General features: G+C 27.5%; 1 protein-coding gene and 2 pseudogenes across 1 annotated transcript; 2 read left to right on the top strand and 1 right to left on the bottom strand.

Moving 5' to 3' along the window:
• The first annotated feature begins 3912 nt into the window (after positions 1 to 3912).
• Positions 3913 to 4590, top strand: LOC145755469 (thioredoxin pseudogene; annotated as a pseudogene).
• A 433-nt stretch (positions 4591 to 5023) lies between these two features.
• LOC145755281 (thioredoxin pseudogene) lies at positions 5024 to 5353 on the top strand (annotated as a pseudogene).
• A 1610-nt stretch (positions 5354 to 6963) lies between these two features.
• On the bottom strand, positions 6964 to 18027 carry LOC145755449 (polypeptide N-acetylgalactosaminyltransferase 2-like). Its single transcript, XM_082571690.1, has 13 exons — positions 17790 to 18027; positions 17171 to 17661; positions 16780 to 16949; positions 16529 to 16594; positions 16185 to 16394; positions 15210 to 15297; positions 12853 to 12956; positions 12388 to 12514; positions 12022 to 12114; positions 11301 to 11384; positions 10115 to 10244; positions 8790 to 8909; positions 6964 to 8398 (listed from the first exon to the last, which is right to left on the bottom strand). The coding sequence occupies exons 1-13, from the start codon at positions 17904 to 17906 to the stop codon at positions 8246 to 8248; spliced, it is 1953 nt and encodes a 650-aa protein (XP_082427816.1). The 5' UTR covers positions 17907 to 18027; the 3' UTR covers positions 6964 to 8245.
• Between the last annotated feature and the right edge of the window lie 234 nt (positions 18028 to 18261).

Below are 18261 nucleotides of genomic sequence, written 5' to 3' on the forward strand. Positions count from 1 at the left end.
CGGAACATAGCATTAATAACTTTTTATTAGACCGATTTAATTTAGGATAAATTGCAGTTTTGTTTTATATTAAATCTATGTTAAGGCCTAACTATTATTGTAAATGTAAAACTTTTTTTTATTTTTTTATCGTTTCTATAAGAACTTAATGTTTTTATTGCTATTATAGAATTATAAAATATTTAATCAATGTTTCAATTGCATTAATTTTAAATTTTTTTATTTAGAAAATGTGAATTACACATTAATATTTAAATTGTTAAAAAAATTTATAATGGGAAAAAACTGTTCGTTCTATGGGTTTTTAAAACCTTCTTCAGTCGACAACGAACGGGTTTTAATTTGTTATTGTATTACTGAAGATTTCAAAGACGAAAAAGCCTTCAAAAAACTCCAAAGTTCTGCTATACCGTATGAAGAGGTATTTTTAGATTCCGAGGAGGATTTTTATTTTAATATTGAAGTTGTACCCACAGGAGAAAGATTAAATACAGTTACATGCAAGCCTACATACCACATGATTTCAAGTTCACGTTTAGGTCGTTATTCATTTGTTATACCAATGCACTTCACATTTGAATCAGAAACTGGGTTGGCGCAGACAAGTATCCGATATTCTATTTCGACATCCCCGAGCGAATTTTCACTTGAAAAATGTAAAACATCTCAAACGACAACAATAAACTTTGAAGACCACGAAAACGACATGTCTTCGATCAGTAGCGGGAGTTCTGGGGGGTCTTAAAAACTTGAAATAAACAAACCTTAAGTTTGCAAAGTAGACAGTAACTGAATTCTCTTATATTAACGTTTTTAGTGCTTTTGATAATTGTAAATTTGTTAACATAATTTGCGTAATGTTATACCTAAGCTACGATTTAAATACAATGTAAGCACCTGAGCCGTTTTAACTTATACTGCACAATAACATTTAAAAAGTTCTTTGGTGTATTTGATAGCAAACCTAACCTCTGGAATCACTTTTTTTTTGTTTGAAATTACAAATATTTTTTTAAAAAAATTAAATTTTTTTTTTTTGTTTGTAATTAAAAAATACAATCTCTCTAGGCCTAATTATGTATATTTACTTGATTTTTTTTTAAATATTATTAGTTGAAGTTTATCGTCATCGTCATTTTATTATTTTATGTTCATTTTTTTAGAAAAAGAAAAAAACCCTAGTTTAACAACGTCTATAGCTTACAATGGACAAAACGTGTTTCTCGTATGGATATTTAAACACCACTTCAAGCAACAATGAACAAGTTTTAAAATGGTATTTTATTACTGAGAATTTTAGTACCACAACTTTGTTTGAAAAACACCAAGCTTCAGCATTGTCATACGAGAGTGTTACCATAGATCCAACAAAATCTCTATATTTCAACATAGAAGTATTACCCGCTAGAGACAGCAATAACACAATTACATGCCGTCCTTCGCATCGTATAATTGAAAGTTCTCGGTTAAGAGAAGATGAGTTTACTATACCCATGCACTTCACGTTTCTATCTACAAGCGCTTTGACGCAGACAGGATTTCGTTATTCTATTTCGGAATATCCCGACGAATTTTCACCTGATAATTGCAAAATATTTCATGAAACAACACTTAATTTTCAAGAACATAATTCCGAATCGTTAAATGTTAACTTTTTTTTTTAACATGTAAATCTAAACCATAATGTATTAGAAAGCGAATAAATATTCGGGTTGCATTAACAAGTTTAAAATTTAAAAAAAACAGGTAGCGTTATATTTTATAACAAGATTTTTTATAAAACCGTTTTTTTAAGTAAAACAAGAAACCAATAAAAAAATTTCAAGAAAATGTTTTTTGTTTAAAACGAATTATATTAGACCAGTAAAAAATGTGTTTTATAACAAGAACTAACAAGTTTCTAATTTCTCAAGTATCTACCTATATTGAAATAACTTTTGTTGTCTCGGAGCGTCAAAAGTTTGTACTGTTACTGTTGACGACCCACGTAATATTATCACAACTTTCGCAATCATATTATGACATTAAAAGTAACAAAAACATATATTGAAAAAATATTGGAATCTTTTTATTATCATAACAAAACTTTGGCCGCATTTATGCTTTTGTAAATAAGAATTCCTTATTTTAATTAAATGTGTTTTTATTCTTTAAATGTTTAAGCTATTATATTATATATATATGATGTTTTCAGTACAAAGCTATCATACAATTACAAACGACACGGTATTCACCCCGAACTATTGATTTAAACTCATCTCAAATAAAGTTCTTTTGTTTTATTTTTTGTATTGTTTTTACGCTGTTTATTATGTCTTTAAATATAAACTCGAATTGAAAAATAAAAATACTATTTTTTGACATCAGGTTACCCATTGTGTTCTTTTTACAAGGCAAAATAGATATAATAAGTCTTTGAAGCTGATAGTTTGAATCAAGCCTTTAAATTAAAAAAAAAACTTAACCTTAGCAGTATGTGAAAACTCTTAGCACATTTATCTTAACCTTTTTAATCGATAACTAGGCAAATATAAGGATTAAATCATGGTACCACGAAAATATTTAAATTAAATTTATCTGTTCAATTTAAATACTTACATTTTTACTCTTTAAGGTAATAACCCCCGTAAAATAAAAATTTATTTTTTCCTATTTGGAAAGAACGACCTCATGCTTTAACATTAACAACTTCTACCCAGTATTGAAATATATTTTGCACTTTAAAACATGGTGGTCTATAACTGCGTGATTAATAAACACAAAAATACAACTGATGGCCCATCATCTTTGATTCAACAGCTTTTGAAATTAAATAATCAATTCCTGAATGACGCATTAGCATAAACAATTTATCACAAAAAAGGCGTTAACATTACCATTATGTTTAATTGCGAATTCAACCATTTGCTAGACCAACTGAATAAGATTTTCGATTATATTAAAATTTGATTTTGGTATTAACGAAAATGGCAGGTGAAGTAACTTGTATTTTACGCTGACTGGGATAATAAGGTTTTAAAAGGCGGGGACAGTCTTCTTGTTATTGAGTTATCCGCAGACTGGTGTGGTCCTTGCCTATTTATCAAGTCCGATTTTGAAAATTTAGCCAAAGAAATGCAAGGAAAATTTACTGCCTATATAATTAACGTAGACTACAATAGAGATGTTTCTTCGGAGGTGGGAATCAATGTGTTACCAACTTTTTTGTTTTACAAAAACGGGGTGAAAGTGGATGAAGTAAAGGGAACAGATTTATCAGAGCTCAGGAACAAAATTGTTATGTATGTCTTAAACTAGCACAAAAACCAAATATATCTTCGTTTGTTATCAATATGTTGTAAAATACTTGTTTTAAAAGTAAAACTATTGCAATAAAACTGTTACGCAATAAAAAACTGGGCGTGGCTTATTGCAATAAAACTGGGCGTGGCTTATTGATTACTATTAATACTTGAATATGTATTTGTATTTAACCAATGATTATGATTTTTAACAGGGATGTGACTAATCACAAAACACTAAATGTTATTAACAAGGTGATGTCATTTTTAATATACAAAACATTACAAAAATGTCAATCAAATTATATGCAAACCTTATGGTCTACTAATAAATAGCAAACGCAATTTATAAATCCTTGACTTAAACTTTTACTCAAATCTATTTATATTTGCTAATAAATTTAGTTGGGCAATGTGGTTCTGTTTAAATTGACTTTTGCATTTTAGAATATGGCGGTATAAAAATGCGCAATATTTTAACATAACAAAAACATCTAATATTTATCGGCTTTTGTAAATCACTTGATCAAATCGTGAATGACGCATAATATTCATATTTATCACAATAAAGTTTTTTTTATCACAAATATTCATATTTATTTTAACTATTACAGATTAAGTTATTTGCTTAACCAAATAAATTAGAATTCAGATTATATTAGAATTTAATTTTCTAACAACAAAAATGGCAAGTGTAGTGACTTCTATTAATTGTAGAGCTGACTGGGAAGAAAAGGTTATAAGTGGAGGGGAGAAACTTATTGTCACCAACTTTTCTATGGATGGGTGTGGCCCCTGCCGATATATGAAGCCCATTTTCGAAGATTTAGCCAAAGACCTACAAGAAAAATTGACTGCTTATGAAATCAATGTGGACGACATGACCGAAATTGCCGACGAGCTTGAAATCAACTGCTTTCCGACTTTTTTGTTTTACAAAAATGGTGTAAAAGATGGCAGAGTTACAGGAGCAGATGATATGGAGTTGCAGCACAACATTTTTACGTATATTTAAAACTAGCACAAAAAACTAACACATTTACTATATCTTATATAATATTTCTAATATTACCATGTTATCAAATGTATCTTTATTTGTTATCAATATGCTGTAAAAATGCTTGTGACAATGGTGTAACTTTTGCAAAATAACCTTGTTTTGGGCGTGGCCCATACAATATTAATCACATTATTCTAAAATGTATTTAAAATTAACCAATCATTATTGTCATTAAAAAGGAAGCGACCTATACAAAACATTAAAATCGAGTTGTTATTAGCAACGTGATATCATCTTTGATATACAAAAATTACGACCCAAATGTTAGTTAACTTATATGCAAACTTTATTGCAACTGTAAAGCAACAACTTATATTAAAGAGAACAAACGACTTAAAAATTTAGCTCTTTAAACTTTGCCTTAGACCTGTTTATATTAGCTAATAAATTAAGTTAGACTATGTGGTTCTATTTTGAATTGACTTTTGTACTTTAAAATACGGTGGTTTATAAATCCCCGATAACTAAACACAAAAATAACACATAATAGCTCATCATTTATGATTGATCGGCTCTTGTAAACAGTTTGATTAAATCGTGAATAACGCAAAACGTTTTTACAAAAAAAGGCGTTTGCATTAACATTTTTTAATAACTGACAATAACCACATTCGCTCGACTAACTAGAAAGAATTCGGATTAAAATAGAAAGTGATTTTTATTGGATTTTTAAACAACGAAAATGGCAAATTCAGTGACTTTTATTCATACTAAAGCTGATTGGGATAAACAAGTTATAAATGGAGGAGAACAACTCATTGTTATCGACTTTTACGCAGACTGGTGTGGCCCTTGCCGATTTATGATGCCTATTTTTGAAGGCTTAGCTAAAGAACTGCAAGGAAAATTTACTGCTTATAAAGTTAATATAGATAGCAATGACGAAGTTGCCTCGGAGGTTGGAATTCAGTCCTTACCAACTTTTCTGTTCTACAAGAATGGAGTTAAAATAGACGAATTTCAAGGGTCATCTGAACCTATGTTACGAGCCAAAATTTCAATGTATATCTAAGAACTAGTGTACAAATTATATTACATAACTTACCCCATATTTACATTTATTTAAATATATTGTTTGTTATTAAAATGTTTTTAAATTGTTATAATACTTGTAAAAGTATTGCAATATTGCTGTATTTACTTATTTAAAAAATTATTATAAACTTTTAAACGTTGTGGATATTTAACCGAATATAATTATCTATAGAAGGAAGTGACGTAACCCTAAACATTAAATGTCATTTGTAGCGTTACGTCATTATTAACATGAATAACATACAGCATAAATGTTAACTAATTAATATGTAAACTTTATGAAAATTATAGCAAGCAACAACCTATATTAAATAAAACATGCGATTTAAAAATCCAGTCTTAAAACGTTGCCTTAGTCGTAATTATGATGAAATAGCACAAAACGTTTATTACAAAAAAGGCTTTTGCATTAACTTTTTATTATAAATGATATTAATTAATAATTTGTTTGACTTACTATGTAAAATTTAGATTAAATTAGAAGATAAGTTTTTGCTGAATTCTGTGGTAAAAAAAATAACAGCAGTGACTTATATTTATTCTGAAACGGATTGGGATACAAAGGTTTTAAATGGAGGAGAGGAACTTATTGTGGTTAACTTTTCAGCGGCATGGTGTGGTCCTTGTGGCATGGTGTGGTCCCCTCATGACCTATGAGGCCAATATTTGAAGACCTAGCCAAAAAACTACAAGACAAATTCACTGCTTATGAACTAGACGTAGACAGTCACCACCGAGTTGCTTTAGAGCTTGGAATAATAGCACTTTACCAACTTTTTTGTTTTACAAGAATGGTGTCAAAGTGTACGAATTAAAATGAGCGTCTCGATCAGCCTTACGAGCTCTAACTTTGCAGCATATTTAGAACTAGAGGATCAAAGTTACACATCTACTATAATTATTTCTATATCATTTACCTAGTACTAACAATTATTTAAATATACCTTTGTTTGTTATCAATATGTTGTAAAATTAATTGTAAGAATGGTAAAGCTACTTCAAAACAAAATAACTTTATTTGGGATATGGCTTATATAAAAAATTATTATATTAAATGCTGTTGATATTTAAAAAAATGGTTTTCTCTAAAATGATGAGACGTGACCTAAAATGTTAAATGTCATTCCTTGCTTAGTTAACATTACAACCTAAATGTTAGTTAACTAATATGCAAACGTTATGATATTTATAGCGAGCAACAACCTACCTTTAACCTTTCCCTCAGACTGAGTTATATAATTTCCAACTAATTCAAAATAATGGTTTTGTTTCGTAAATAAAACATTCATTTACACGGTAATAATACCAATTTTATGTATGCTAATATGCTTTGTATCAAAAAATATTTTATCTTTTTACATAAAAAACAAAATGGCCGCCGTAAAAGTTTTTGGGCTTTATTTTGACAAGTGAAAATCTGAAATAAAAATAGACACCATAAATGTTTTTTAACTTAACCTCGACATAACCTGTTTAACTGCTGGCAAAAAGGTTGTTTTAAATCTAAATATAACTTTCCAATTAAAATTAGACAAATCCAACTAAACTGTTTGTAAAAAAAACTATAGCAATTAGAATCGGTTCCATTAATTTTTGTGCAAAATTTATAAAAACAAAATTGATTTTTTTAATTTCGGATAAAAGTTGGAAGCAAAAGCGCAACAAAATACCAATAACATAATTTTCTAAAAACACTTTTTAACTATTTTAAACCACCACAGTTTAAAATAGAAAACTACGTCATAAATTTAAATATATGACGTCATACAGAAGGGGTAAATACAATGTTAGGATAATTTGTACTGCATAAAAGTAAAACATAAGTTTGAATTTTTATTGCAATTTTTTTTTAAATATAGGTAATTCTAATTTTGTTTAGAACGTATTGCACTTATTAAAAGATAGTTATATCGCCTATATTTGGTCTGGTAATTAGTTTAAAATAGACATAAATAAGTTATGGTTGTCCCAAAAGTTAAAATCATAAATAAATTTGCTCACAATATGTTAAAATAATAATATAAAAAAATTAGTAAGTAGTATTATGCTGTAGTAATAAATGCACCTAAAACGCGTTCATTTTCTATACCATATTTAAAAACTTTAAAAATTAAAAACGTATTAGTTATTTGTAAAATATAGTATACCAAGTACTAAATAGTAAAACCTAAAAATTAGTATTTTTTGGGGTAGCGTATAGCCTTTAAAAAGTCCCCAAACAGTCGGCATAAAAGCGATATTAAAACGCGTTTTTATAAATATTTAAATAACACAATTGCGCGAAGTTAGGAATATACACTTGTACAATAAATAAGATTTGGCTTCAGTTAGTATATACACTTAATTCACCTACATATACAAATAAACTAGTTTCAAGTGCGAAGCGATATGCATTAAAAATAAAACACTTTTATAAGGAAGCATATAGATTTATGTCAGGGTATATATAGCGACCCCTATTTTCAATTTTACCCTTTTTACCGCTTTTCATAAAATTTGATATTAAGGTACCGATCGCGGAGGAGATGAGGTCATAGATTAAGTAACAATGACGTCATAATATTAAACAATGAGTAATAGACTGCACATGTAGAATGGCGTGTAAGAAAATGCTGGCAATGACGTCACTTAAAAACGCCCGCTATTCAGTTAAACTTGCTATAGATCACCGCACCGTGTCGACGTCATAGAAAAGATGACGTCATATAAAAAATGACGTCACTAAGTCTTCCATAAGAGAAAGCTGAAAAAAGAAATACTTACTGCAAGAAAAAGAAAGTGATAATGTCACAGTATATGACGTCACGAAAACACTGTGACAACGCCAGGAAAATAGAGTAACGACGATGACGTCATAAGATCAATGACGTCACCTGGCCAGATCACCCATAGTAAATTTCCAGTGTTGGGATGGAGAGTAATTACAACGGGAAAGGATCAGGCCTCTCTGCTGCACCAAACGGCTGTCGAGGCACATGTTAGCGCCCTCAAGTTTTAACTGGTTGTTCTCGTTATCAAAGTGCTAGGGAAATAATCAATTTTGTTATTATTTTTCATCTCAATTTAAAGTGATAGGTTTTGGTAACAAAATTGACTCCTTTTTGTATAGAGATGGGTGTGCTGTTGTGACTTATTTAAGCCATCAGTTAACGCCGGGCTCAAGGCTCGAGCCTGATACCTTTTGGCCATTACCTAATGCCATAACCACAAAGATGTGCTGTTGTGACATGTTTGAGCTATCCGTTAACACCGGACTTCAGGATGAATAATGTGGCATTGGTGGGACTCAAACCAAGAACCTTTTGGCTCATAGTCCGATGCCATGACCGGTATACCACATTACAAAAACCAAGTTTAAGTAGTCTTGTAAGGGTAAATTACAATTTAAACTTGTAGGGTTAGGGTATAGCTACCTGTAAAGCATTGGTGTCCATGCATTGACTAAGTACAATTGTGCTTCCTTCAGTATCGGTCTTAGCAGTAAAACATAATTCCTGGTGAGTTATTTGGCCTTTTTTGTTCAAAGAGAATTCCTAAAAACATAAAACAAAAAAGGGTAAAAATTAAAGTTGAATTAAAATCTATTTAAATTTTTTTTTAGATTAATAAACAAACGTTGTAACAGTTTATGGAGTTATAATAAAACAATGTAGTTATAAACCTAATATTTAAAATAAAACAGTGTAGTTATAAACCTAATATATAAACCTAATATTTAAAAATAAATATAAACAAAACACAAATACAATTATCTATTGTATAACACTACAAAGCCCCTTTTAGTTTTAACCACTGTTTTTTAAGGGGTAAGATGATAAATATAAGAAAAGATTTTGTGATTTTAAGGATTAGAAACCAATATTAAAGTGATTCATCAACTGGGATTAACTTTGAGGGAAAACTGGCAAAATATCAGACTTTAAAGTTGGTTTTAAACTTAATTGATTATTGTGTTTACAAAAAATAAATTTTGTCTAGTTTAAAGGTCACTTAAATGACGCATAAAAATCTTGTTTGTTAATGGTTCCTTATCACATATCATTTAACATATTGTAATTAACATTCTATATATAAAGGATCAATTTTTTAACAGTTTTAATAAACAAAGCATAGCAAACATTGTAACCATAAATTAAAGGATGGTTGTTGAGTCAGCCATAATTAGATGCTTTTACAGATTTTAAATGAGTAATAGAGGTAAGGGATTATCTTAACATAATTATATGGTCTATTAAAACCAGTCACCTAATTCAATAGAGCGTACAACACTTTAAAACTTTTGCAAAAATGAAAATTTATCTATAAATAATGAAAAGGTTACCAAAAAATACAAGTATAAAGATTTTTTAAGATGTTATGTAAACTTTTTATACAATACTAACACTGTCCTATTTAATATAATGCAGTAGTTTATAACAGTTAAATATATGTTATATTTAAAGCTTAGATTAAATTAAAATTGTTGAAAGTTTAAATAATAACCCCACCCTCGATAATTGCTAAAATCTTATAATGTTACTTTGGGTTATTTTTGAGTGCAACTACTAAACGTTTAAATGAATGTTATTTGTAAAATTAGTATTCCAATATTAGTTTCTAAAAATGTGGTAGTTTTAAATGTAATGTGGACTTTAAAATCTAATAAATAAACAATACGTAAATTCAAAGAATAATATTTAAACAAAAACCTAATTTTTCAATAGAGACAAAATTTTTTATTGCCACATTTTTAAATTACCTGATTTCCACCCGATTCGTGACACTCATACATCCCTATATTGCCATCTCTGCCGTGCCCTAATGTGTCGATACAGTTGGTGGCACCTTGTTTGATGGCACCAAATGCCACGGCTTCTTTAGTGGGCACTCTGCAAAAAAAATTTAAGAAATTTAAATGTGTTTATAAATAATCTGTTGTACTAACTACAATTACAGTTTCTTTAAGTCAAAACCATATCATGTAGGAAATAATTATTTGTTAATTACCACGTAATTAATTAGCAATTTACACAAATCACCCAATTTTGCCACGTGTAAGATATTGTTACATCATAGACCGCTACATTATGAGGTGGATTACAGATACGACCGTGATAATTAAATCCTAATCTTAGACGTTAAACTAGGTTATTACATGGTGTAGGTCTGTAATTAAATAAGTGTCTGGAGACCAAATGTACATTGAAGTTTAATATACAGCAAATTTAAGAATGTTTTGTACTTAATAATTACAGTGTTTAAGTAGTATTTTAACCCATAATATATGTTTATCAAAAGATAGAGTGGTGTGCAATTTTAAAATAAAATTTGTACAAGTCATGGGTATATTAAAGTGTGGATGATATATATATGTATGTATGTCAAATTTAAGGGCTTTTAGAACAAATAAAACTGTTGTTTGCGGTGCTTAGGTAAAGTATTAATGGCATAAATTTGTTGTGGGTTGCGACAAATAAAATCCCAACTGTAGTGGCGAGCTAAAAACTAATGTAGTTGATATTAAAAAAAAAATCTTAATAATAAAATGGCTTTTTGACCTATTTATAAGAAGACTAACTTCAAAAATTTAAAAGGTTATACTTAACAAGTAAAAAGAAATGTAAAAACCTCGAAATAAAAGGAAACATGCTTCCAAGAATTAAATGTTTGTAATAAACAAGTTAATCTTTGTGCCTGGGGGTTTAAATTACCGAATAAATTAGTAATTGTTTTTATAATACACAAAGGTGGATAATATATGTCATGTGCCTTGTGTATTGTTTATAGTCAGACAACTTTATTTCATTGAAAAATCCAAGTTTTTAAATCCAGTTTTTAGGCAAAAATCATTGTTTTTGCGAGCCCAAAATTTAACACCATTGATCAAATTTGGTTTATTTCATTAAGTTTATTTAATTTTACTATATTCTTAGTCAGAACCTTACCTTAATTCAGGATATACATTCTCCAAATACCATTTAAATGGTTTACATTTGTTTCTTGATCGTATTTCAAGTCTTTCATCAATACTAAAACAAAAATATAAGTTTAAAAAAATGTTCGTTTTAAGACATATAATCACTTTTTATAAGGGTTTATTTTAGTAAAATAGCAGCTTAAGGATACAAAAATAACTGGGTTCCATAAAACATCAACCACATTTTCCAATAAACACAGATAGTGTATATTTGTAAGATACAAAACACTGCACAACAAACCTAATTATATTGCAACAAATAAAGGGATATGTACACACTGTTATCAGTAAAAAGCTGACCCTAAAAATTGTTTAATTTTTATGACATGATAAAAAGTTTGTTGTTTGTACACAATGCCACAATCAGTAACATCACAAACATGTATCTCTGTACTATCTCTAATTTCACAAGTTAATTATTAACCCAGGTTTAAAAGCAACACAACAGCAAACATCAAATTAGTGTTAAATTATTGCAAACCAATAGCAATCTCAAAATAGAAGTTAACACAACTTAATAACAAGTCAGTTCACTAAGAGTTCATCTTTAATTAGGCTTTAAAGTTGACCTTTATTTAAAGGTAATTAAAAATATAAAAAAAAACTAATTTAGATATAAAAATAACCCATAAGGTTGTGAAGTATAGATGGCAAAAATGTATAATTTTTTCACTTTTTTATTAACTTACTTTCCAAATGGCACAAGCCTCGCAGAAGGAACGGCGGCATAATAATATTCCTTATATTCATCCATCCAAACTTCAGCTGCTCTTCGTGTGTTTCTGTATAATATAATATTGATTACTTAATACAATAACATGGAGTAGTAATTTCTATATTAAAGTGTTATAGCGTCATTTAAACAATAAAAATACTGGATAAAAAAAAACAAATAAAAAGTATTGGATAAAAATAACTAATTCCATACAATATAAACATATAAAAATCTAATTTAACCCAATGTTTTCATACTATTTACATTACCAAACTAACATTGATTAAATATGAGGCCTAGTGTTATATTTATGTATATATATCAAATGCTTCATGCTGACCTAGTAAATACATTCCCACTTCCTCCAGGAAAGGTGTAAGGATGTTGTTTTCTGAATACATGACCCACTCTACTGCATGGAATAATTTCAAGTCTTCCTCCACATTGCCATACTCTGAATGAGATTTCTGTAAATATAATAATTTGTTTAAATTAAAATTGTATACAATATGATCCTTCAACAAAAAAGGCATGATAAAAAAAAGGATTATACAGTTAATTAACTAAAACTTGACAGTTTAAATGTTAAAATTTTTAGACTTTTACATTAAAAAAAGGGCATGAAATCAACTTGTCAAAATAGTTGTAAAATCATTTTAAAAAAATGAAAAAAAAATGAATAAAATTTAAATAAAACCAATTATATAAACACTTTACCAAACTATACAAACTTATCTTATAATAAAGATAGAAAAAATTGCAAATACAATGAATATATTTCAGGTTAAAATACCAAACAATTTACCTAAGTTTTCCCCACCCCATACATCCATGGCTGTGTCATATTTACCAAGTTGATTAAAGTAAGATCGATCCATGGAAAATAAACCACCCGCTATCATAGGAGTCCTGAAATAAAACATGGGGTTAAAACAAACAGGATAAAATTGAAGTATTGTTCATACAGCAAGTCATACTAAGGTATAGTTTTATGTTAAATTGGAATTTATTATTAGCTAGTAAATCAGTTCTTTAAGAAGTTATTATTTAGTTAACAATATATCAAAGTTTTCTTATCCTCTTTGTCATTAACATTAAAAATAATAAATATGGCAACATAAATTGGATAAAAGCATTGTTAAAAGCTGCACACTGTTTTAGCACTAGCATTTTTTTCATTTCATTAGATTTAGTAATTTGGGTTTAATTTCTTTAATATTGATTTAAGGAACTGTAACAAAAATGATATAAATCTTAACCTTTGTGTAATTTATCCTAATTAAATTTCATTTCCTCACTTAATTACCTTCTTTCAATCAATCGTAAGTTAATTATTTCACAGTTACATTTTATCTTCATTATTGGACTTTTTGGGTTTATTTAAATTTAATTATATCAACGGTATATAGATACCTATTCTTAAAACAATTACTTTTAAAATTGTAAAAGACTTGGCCTATTTAATATATTTTATTATATTTATTTTGTAACCAGCTGCACAATGTAATAAATTTAACCACATATCTAAAGAATAAATATAATAAAAACCTTAACAATTTTATTACAGACTAGACATAAAAAAGCCACCAAAAACAAATTAAAAAGTAATATTATATTCTTTACAATTAGAAAACTAAATAAATAATCAATTAATCTAACCCATGTAAAAAACTACAAGACAACAATAATTTTCAATTAGCAAAAAAACACAAAAACAAAGTTTTAAACTAACCACTCTTTGTTTTTTTATTGGTTAAATAAACTAACATATGTTCAAATGTTTTGTTAATTAATCAAAGTTTTAAATTGGGCAAAGCAATATCAATTAACTATCACAGTTAAAAAAAATTGATTTCTATTTGAAAGTAAAAAAACTTTTATTCCCACAAGGGATTAACTATTGTGTTAGATTTCTCAAATATGTGTAAAACTAAATATTTACTAAACAGGGAAATTTCATTTCCCTATGCAGATGTTGGTTTATTAATAATTAAACATGCTTAGTCCATTATGTTGGTTGATTAAATAGGTGAAGAAATAAAATTGAATTCCCTGTAGGTTTTGTAAAAATAAAATAATTCAAAACTTAAGACAAAATCCATTTCAATCTTAAAATCAACATTTTTTTAATTTTAAAACTTTTGCAATTTAAAACAAATTGGTTTTAAAAATCAATACATTTAAAACAAATACAAAAAAGTAGAAGTTATTAAAAAACAAAACTAAAATTGTTTAAACTATAAGTCTGCAAATTGCAACTTTTTTTCAATGTTTACAAATAAACAAACTGGCTTTTAGCTCTCAGTAAAAACTTACAAAAATGTTAATTGAAAATATGATGTAGACCATACAGTAGTTAGTTGATTGAAGAAAATGTAAGGCAGGTATGTTTTAAATCTTTGTTATTTTATATTTATTTTTACTAAGTGCTGCTGAATATTGCATTGAATTTACTTATATTAAACGTTAAATCTGACAAATTACAATTTAATTTATTTTAAACAAACAAAAAGGAAAAAAAACTATATATATATGTAATTAAAAATTACCCTATTTGGAAAAAAATTTAAGTCAATACGAAACCATATAAAAAAAAAACAACCTCACAAAAAATTAAATTAAAATAAAAAATTAACACAATTTTACAAACAAATAACCCTTTTTTTAACCAAATAACTAAGTAGAACGTTACACAATATGACGATACAAAATTTTACCAGTCAAAATTAAGTTCAAGGCCTTGAAGACAACCCCAAAATTGCCAACACAATAAACCTATGTGTTCTAACCAGACTAAACAACAAGTGCCTTAATCTTTTTGTTTAAACAAAAAATCTTGCGGCTACATTTACGTGCTGCCACTCAAGCAGAAAAGTGCTTGAAGATAAGACATTTTTGTGTATATTAGTGGTCTTCTTTATAATGGAACGAAAGTTTCTACCAGTCAAGTTTAAAATAATGATTAACCAGTTTTACTTAAAAATTTGTTCTAATTCAAATAAACTGACATTACATAAAATGTGTCAAGTTATAATAGTTTTTACTAATAACTTTTATGTTTGAAAAGACCTATGTCAAATTTTATATACAGAGTGTTGTTAGATGTATTTTTAATCTTTAAGATTTCATCAATTTTAATATAAATTTAATTAAAATACTCACGCAATAGGAACTACAGGATTGTTTGATCTTTTTCTTCTTTCTTCTAGTGACATGTAATCCCATTTAAACACCAAATTCCAATCGAAACCTAGATAAAAATTAAATTCTAATTAATTTATTTTGTATTAAGAAACCAGGTTAAAATAAACTAATAAAAGCATAACAATGGGTAAAAAGAAGAGGTTAAATTTTAATATAGAACCTATATTTAAACTATAACTTATTAATACTGATTTTTAAAACAATATTAAAGTAAAAGATTCAATTTAGATCAGTAAAACTATTTAGTTTACTTTTTAATACTTTGAAATGCATATATTTTAATATAACAAAGTCTTATTTTATGTAAGTGTGTCAAGATAAAAAAAAATAATTGTTCATTAAACCAAAATAAACTTTAAAGTAGATGAAATTAAAGATAATATAGCCAAGGGCGATCAGACATTTAATACGAAATGCCATTAAAATACTTTATTTATGTAATACAATATAATTTACTAGGCTATCTTATTAAGATTAATTCACACCCAAAATTAAACTTTTAAATTTTGAAAAAATCGCAAGTTTTACATTTTTTAGCTAAAAAATTTTGTAAAACAATTTTTTTTTAATATAAAATTTAAAAAATATTTTTGTTTAATGTGCTGGCCTTAAATTTACATTAATTTTTTATCCTATAATTCTCTTAGGATTTTAAAGGATTACATCGATATTGTGATAAGCTTAGATCATAATTCAAGCATGAAATCAAAAAACCTTTAACGTGTTTGTATTTATAAAACCAACATCAAAAATATGTTGGAAAAAAAATCTTTAAAATTAAACAAAATGTGACTTATAATATAGCAAACTGCTAATGGCAACTCAGGACTAGGTTAGGGTTACCGATGTTACTTTATGTTTAGGTTGTGAAATTGACCTTCCTACATTATGAATAAATAAATATAAAAAAACATAAAATAAATAATTTCTTACCTCCTTTTAGATCTGCACTGGCTCCAATATAATCGAAGTTATCCATGTTAATAACATCAATGATGGGGCACACAACAACAGTTCTGTCTTCATACACCCTTGAGAGCAGGGGTTCTAACCAATTATGGTTACACTCTACATGGGAATCAAGAAAAGTTAGAATTGGGGCGATAGCAACATCAGCTCCTTTTATTCTGGATCTCATTAAACCTGAAAATAAAACAATTTAATTTATTGAAAATAATTTAATTCATTACTTTTGCTGTATAATATATTTAGTGATTTTTCGACGTTGAGTTTGCAGAATTACCTAAGGTTAGCAAATATTTCTAATAAAGGCCTACCTTCTCTTTCATCATTTCTTAAAACTCGAACTTTCTCAATCGTTGATATTTGTTCTCCATCTTCAGCTAATTAGATAAAGAACATGAGTTTATTTATATAACAAAAACCTAACAATAAACCAATGACATAAAAAATGATTCCTCTACAGTTACCAAAAAACAATACAGTCTACTATATAAAAAAATACAATATACATTATAATACCAAATAAGTGTTAAAGAATAAGTGATGATGACATCACAAAACTTACGATTGTCGCTGAAATCGTCAACCAAAATAATTTCTTTAATTAAATGAGGTGGACTCCTGTTTAGAACGCTCACAACTGTTCTTAATAAAGTTGATCTGGCTTCATTATGGAAAGTAATGACAACACTTGTGGCTGGTAGGTTAGGGGTATCCAACTGCTGATTGGCACATCTGCAAATATAAAATTATTAAGTATATATATAACAAATATTGTGAACTACAAAAAATTGAAGCCAATAAAATGTCTGTTCATATGTTACTATTATTTATGCAAAAATCATACGATTTACATAAATTGTCTTTTAAACTTAGAAAATTAAAGACATTTTTAAAAGTTATTTGGTTTTAAAACTTACACATTAAAACAAATGTTTGAAGAGTGATTAACTTACAAATGACTTCTTGTATCAGGAACTGGTCGGTCACATTTTAATTTATCTGACGCAAATTGATTAAATTTATTTCTTTTATATTTATCTTCACCGGGTTTTAATAATGTTTTTTCGATGTAACTTTTTTCATCAAAAATTTGCCATGGAAGGGACCCATGAACTTTAGGGTCAAAAATAGCCTCATTTTCAATTGAATTTAAGTTTTTGTTTTTTTGTATATTTGGTGTTTTTACCGCACCAAAAATCTTGTCTTTATGTTTTTTTAATTTTCCTAAAAAATCGCTTGTATCGTCCGAAAATGTTTCACTGTCAAAATCTTTATTTTCAAATTTAATTTCCTTCTTATAATTTAAATTATTGTCAAAATTAGGAAATTCGATTTTTTCCATATTGTTCTTGTTAAAAAGTTCCTTATGATTGTTGTTAATATGATTTAATTTGGGGTTTGCTTTTTTGTAGGTGTTAATGGTTTGGTGATTTTGAATTGAAAACTAAAAACAAAAAAGAGGTAATGTTATTTTTTTGTAATTTAATATTTTGATTAAATATTATAGCCTAATTAAATACCAATTAAAAAAATTAAAACTTTTACTTGAATAAAATATCAAAAACAACTTACTTCGTGTTCTCGCAATACTTTTTCATCTTCAGATTCTTGGTTAACCGACCAATAATAAATAATTCCACAAAACCAAACCAGAACAATACCAATAAAGATCCGAGATTTTCTTCTCATTTTTAAATCTTTCTGAATCAATTCTGCTGAATTTTGTCACTTTTTGATTCTATTATAAGTTTAAGAACGCTTAGATATATATACCAATCACAGCATTATAGTTTAAATAAATCCCTAAATTGTGGCTGAAAAAAACGTTAAAATTTTATTTTAACGTTTTATTACAGAGTTAGGTAATTAGGCTTTAAAAACTAATAATTTACTGACTAAAAGCATGTAAGAATATAAAAAAAAGTTGTGTCAGCATTTTAGATAACTGCTCAAGGCAATATTTCTTAATATACAAACTCGGCAAGTTTTAGAAAGCTATTTCCTTTTCACGTTCTCCTTAATCTGCAATTACCGATTTAAAAAT

The sequence above is a fragment of the Corella eumyota genome, chromosome 6 (assembly GCF_963082875.1).
Source record: "Corella eumyota chromosome 6, kaCorEumy4.1, whole genome shotgun sequence".
In the NCBI taxonomy this organism is placed as follows: Eukaryota; Metazoa; Chordata; class Ascidiacea; order Phlebobranchia; family Corellidae; genus Corella; species Corella eumyota.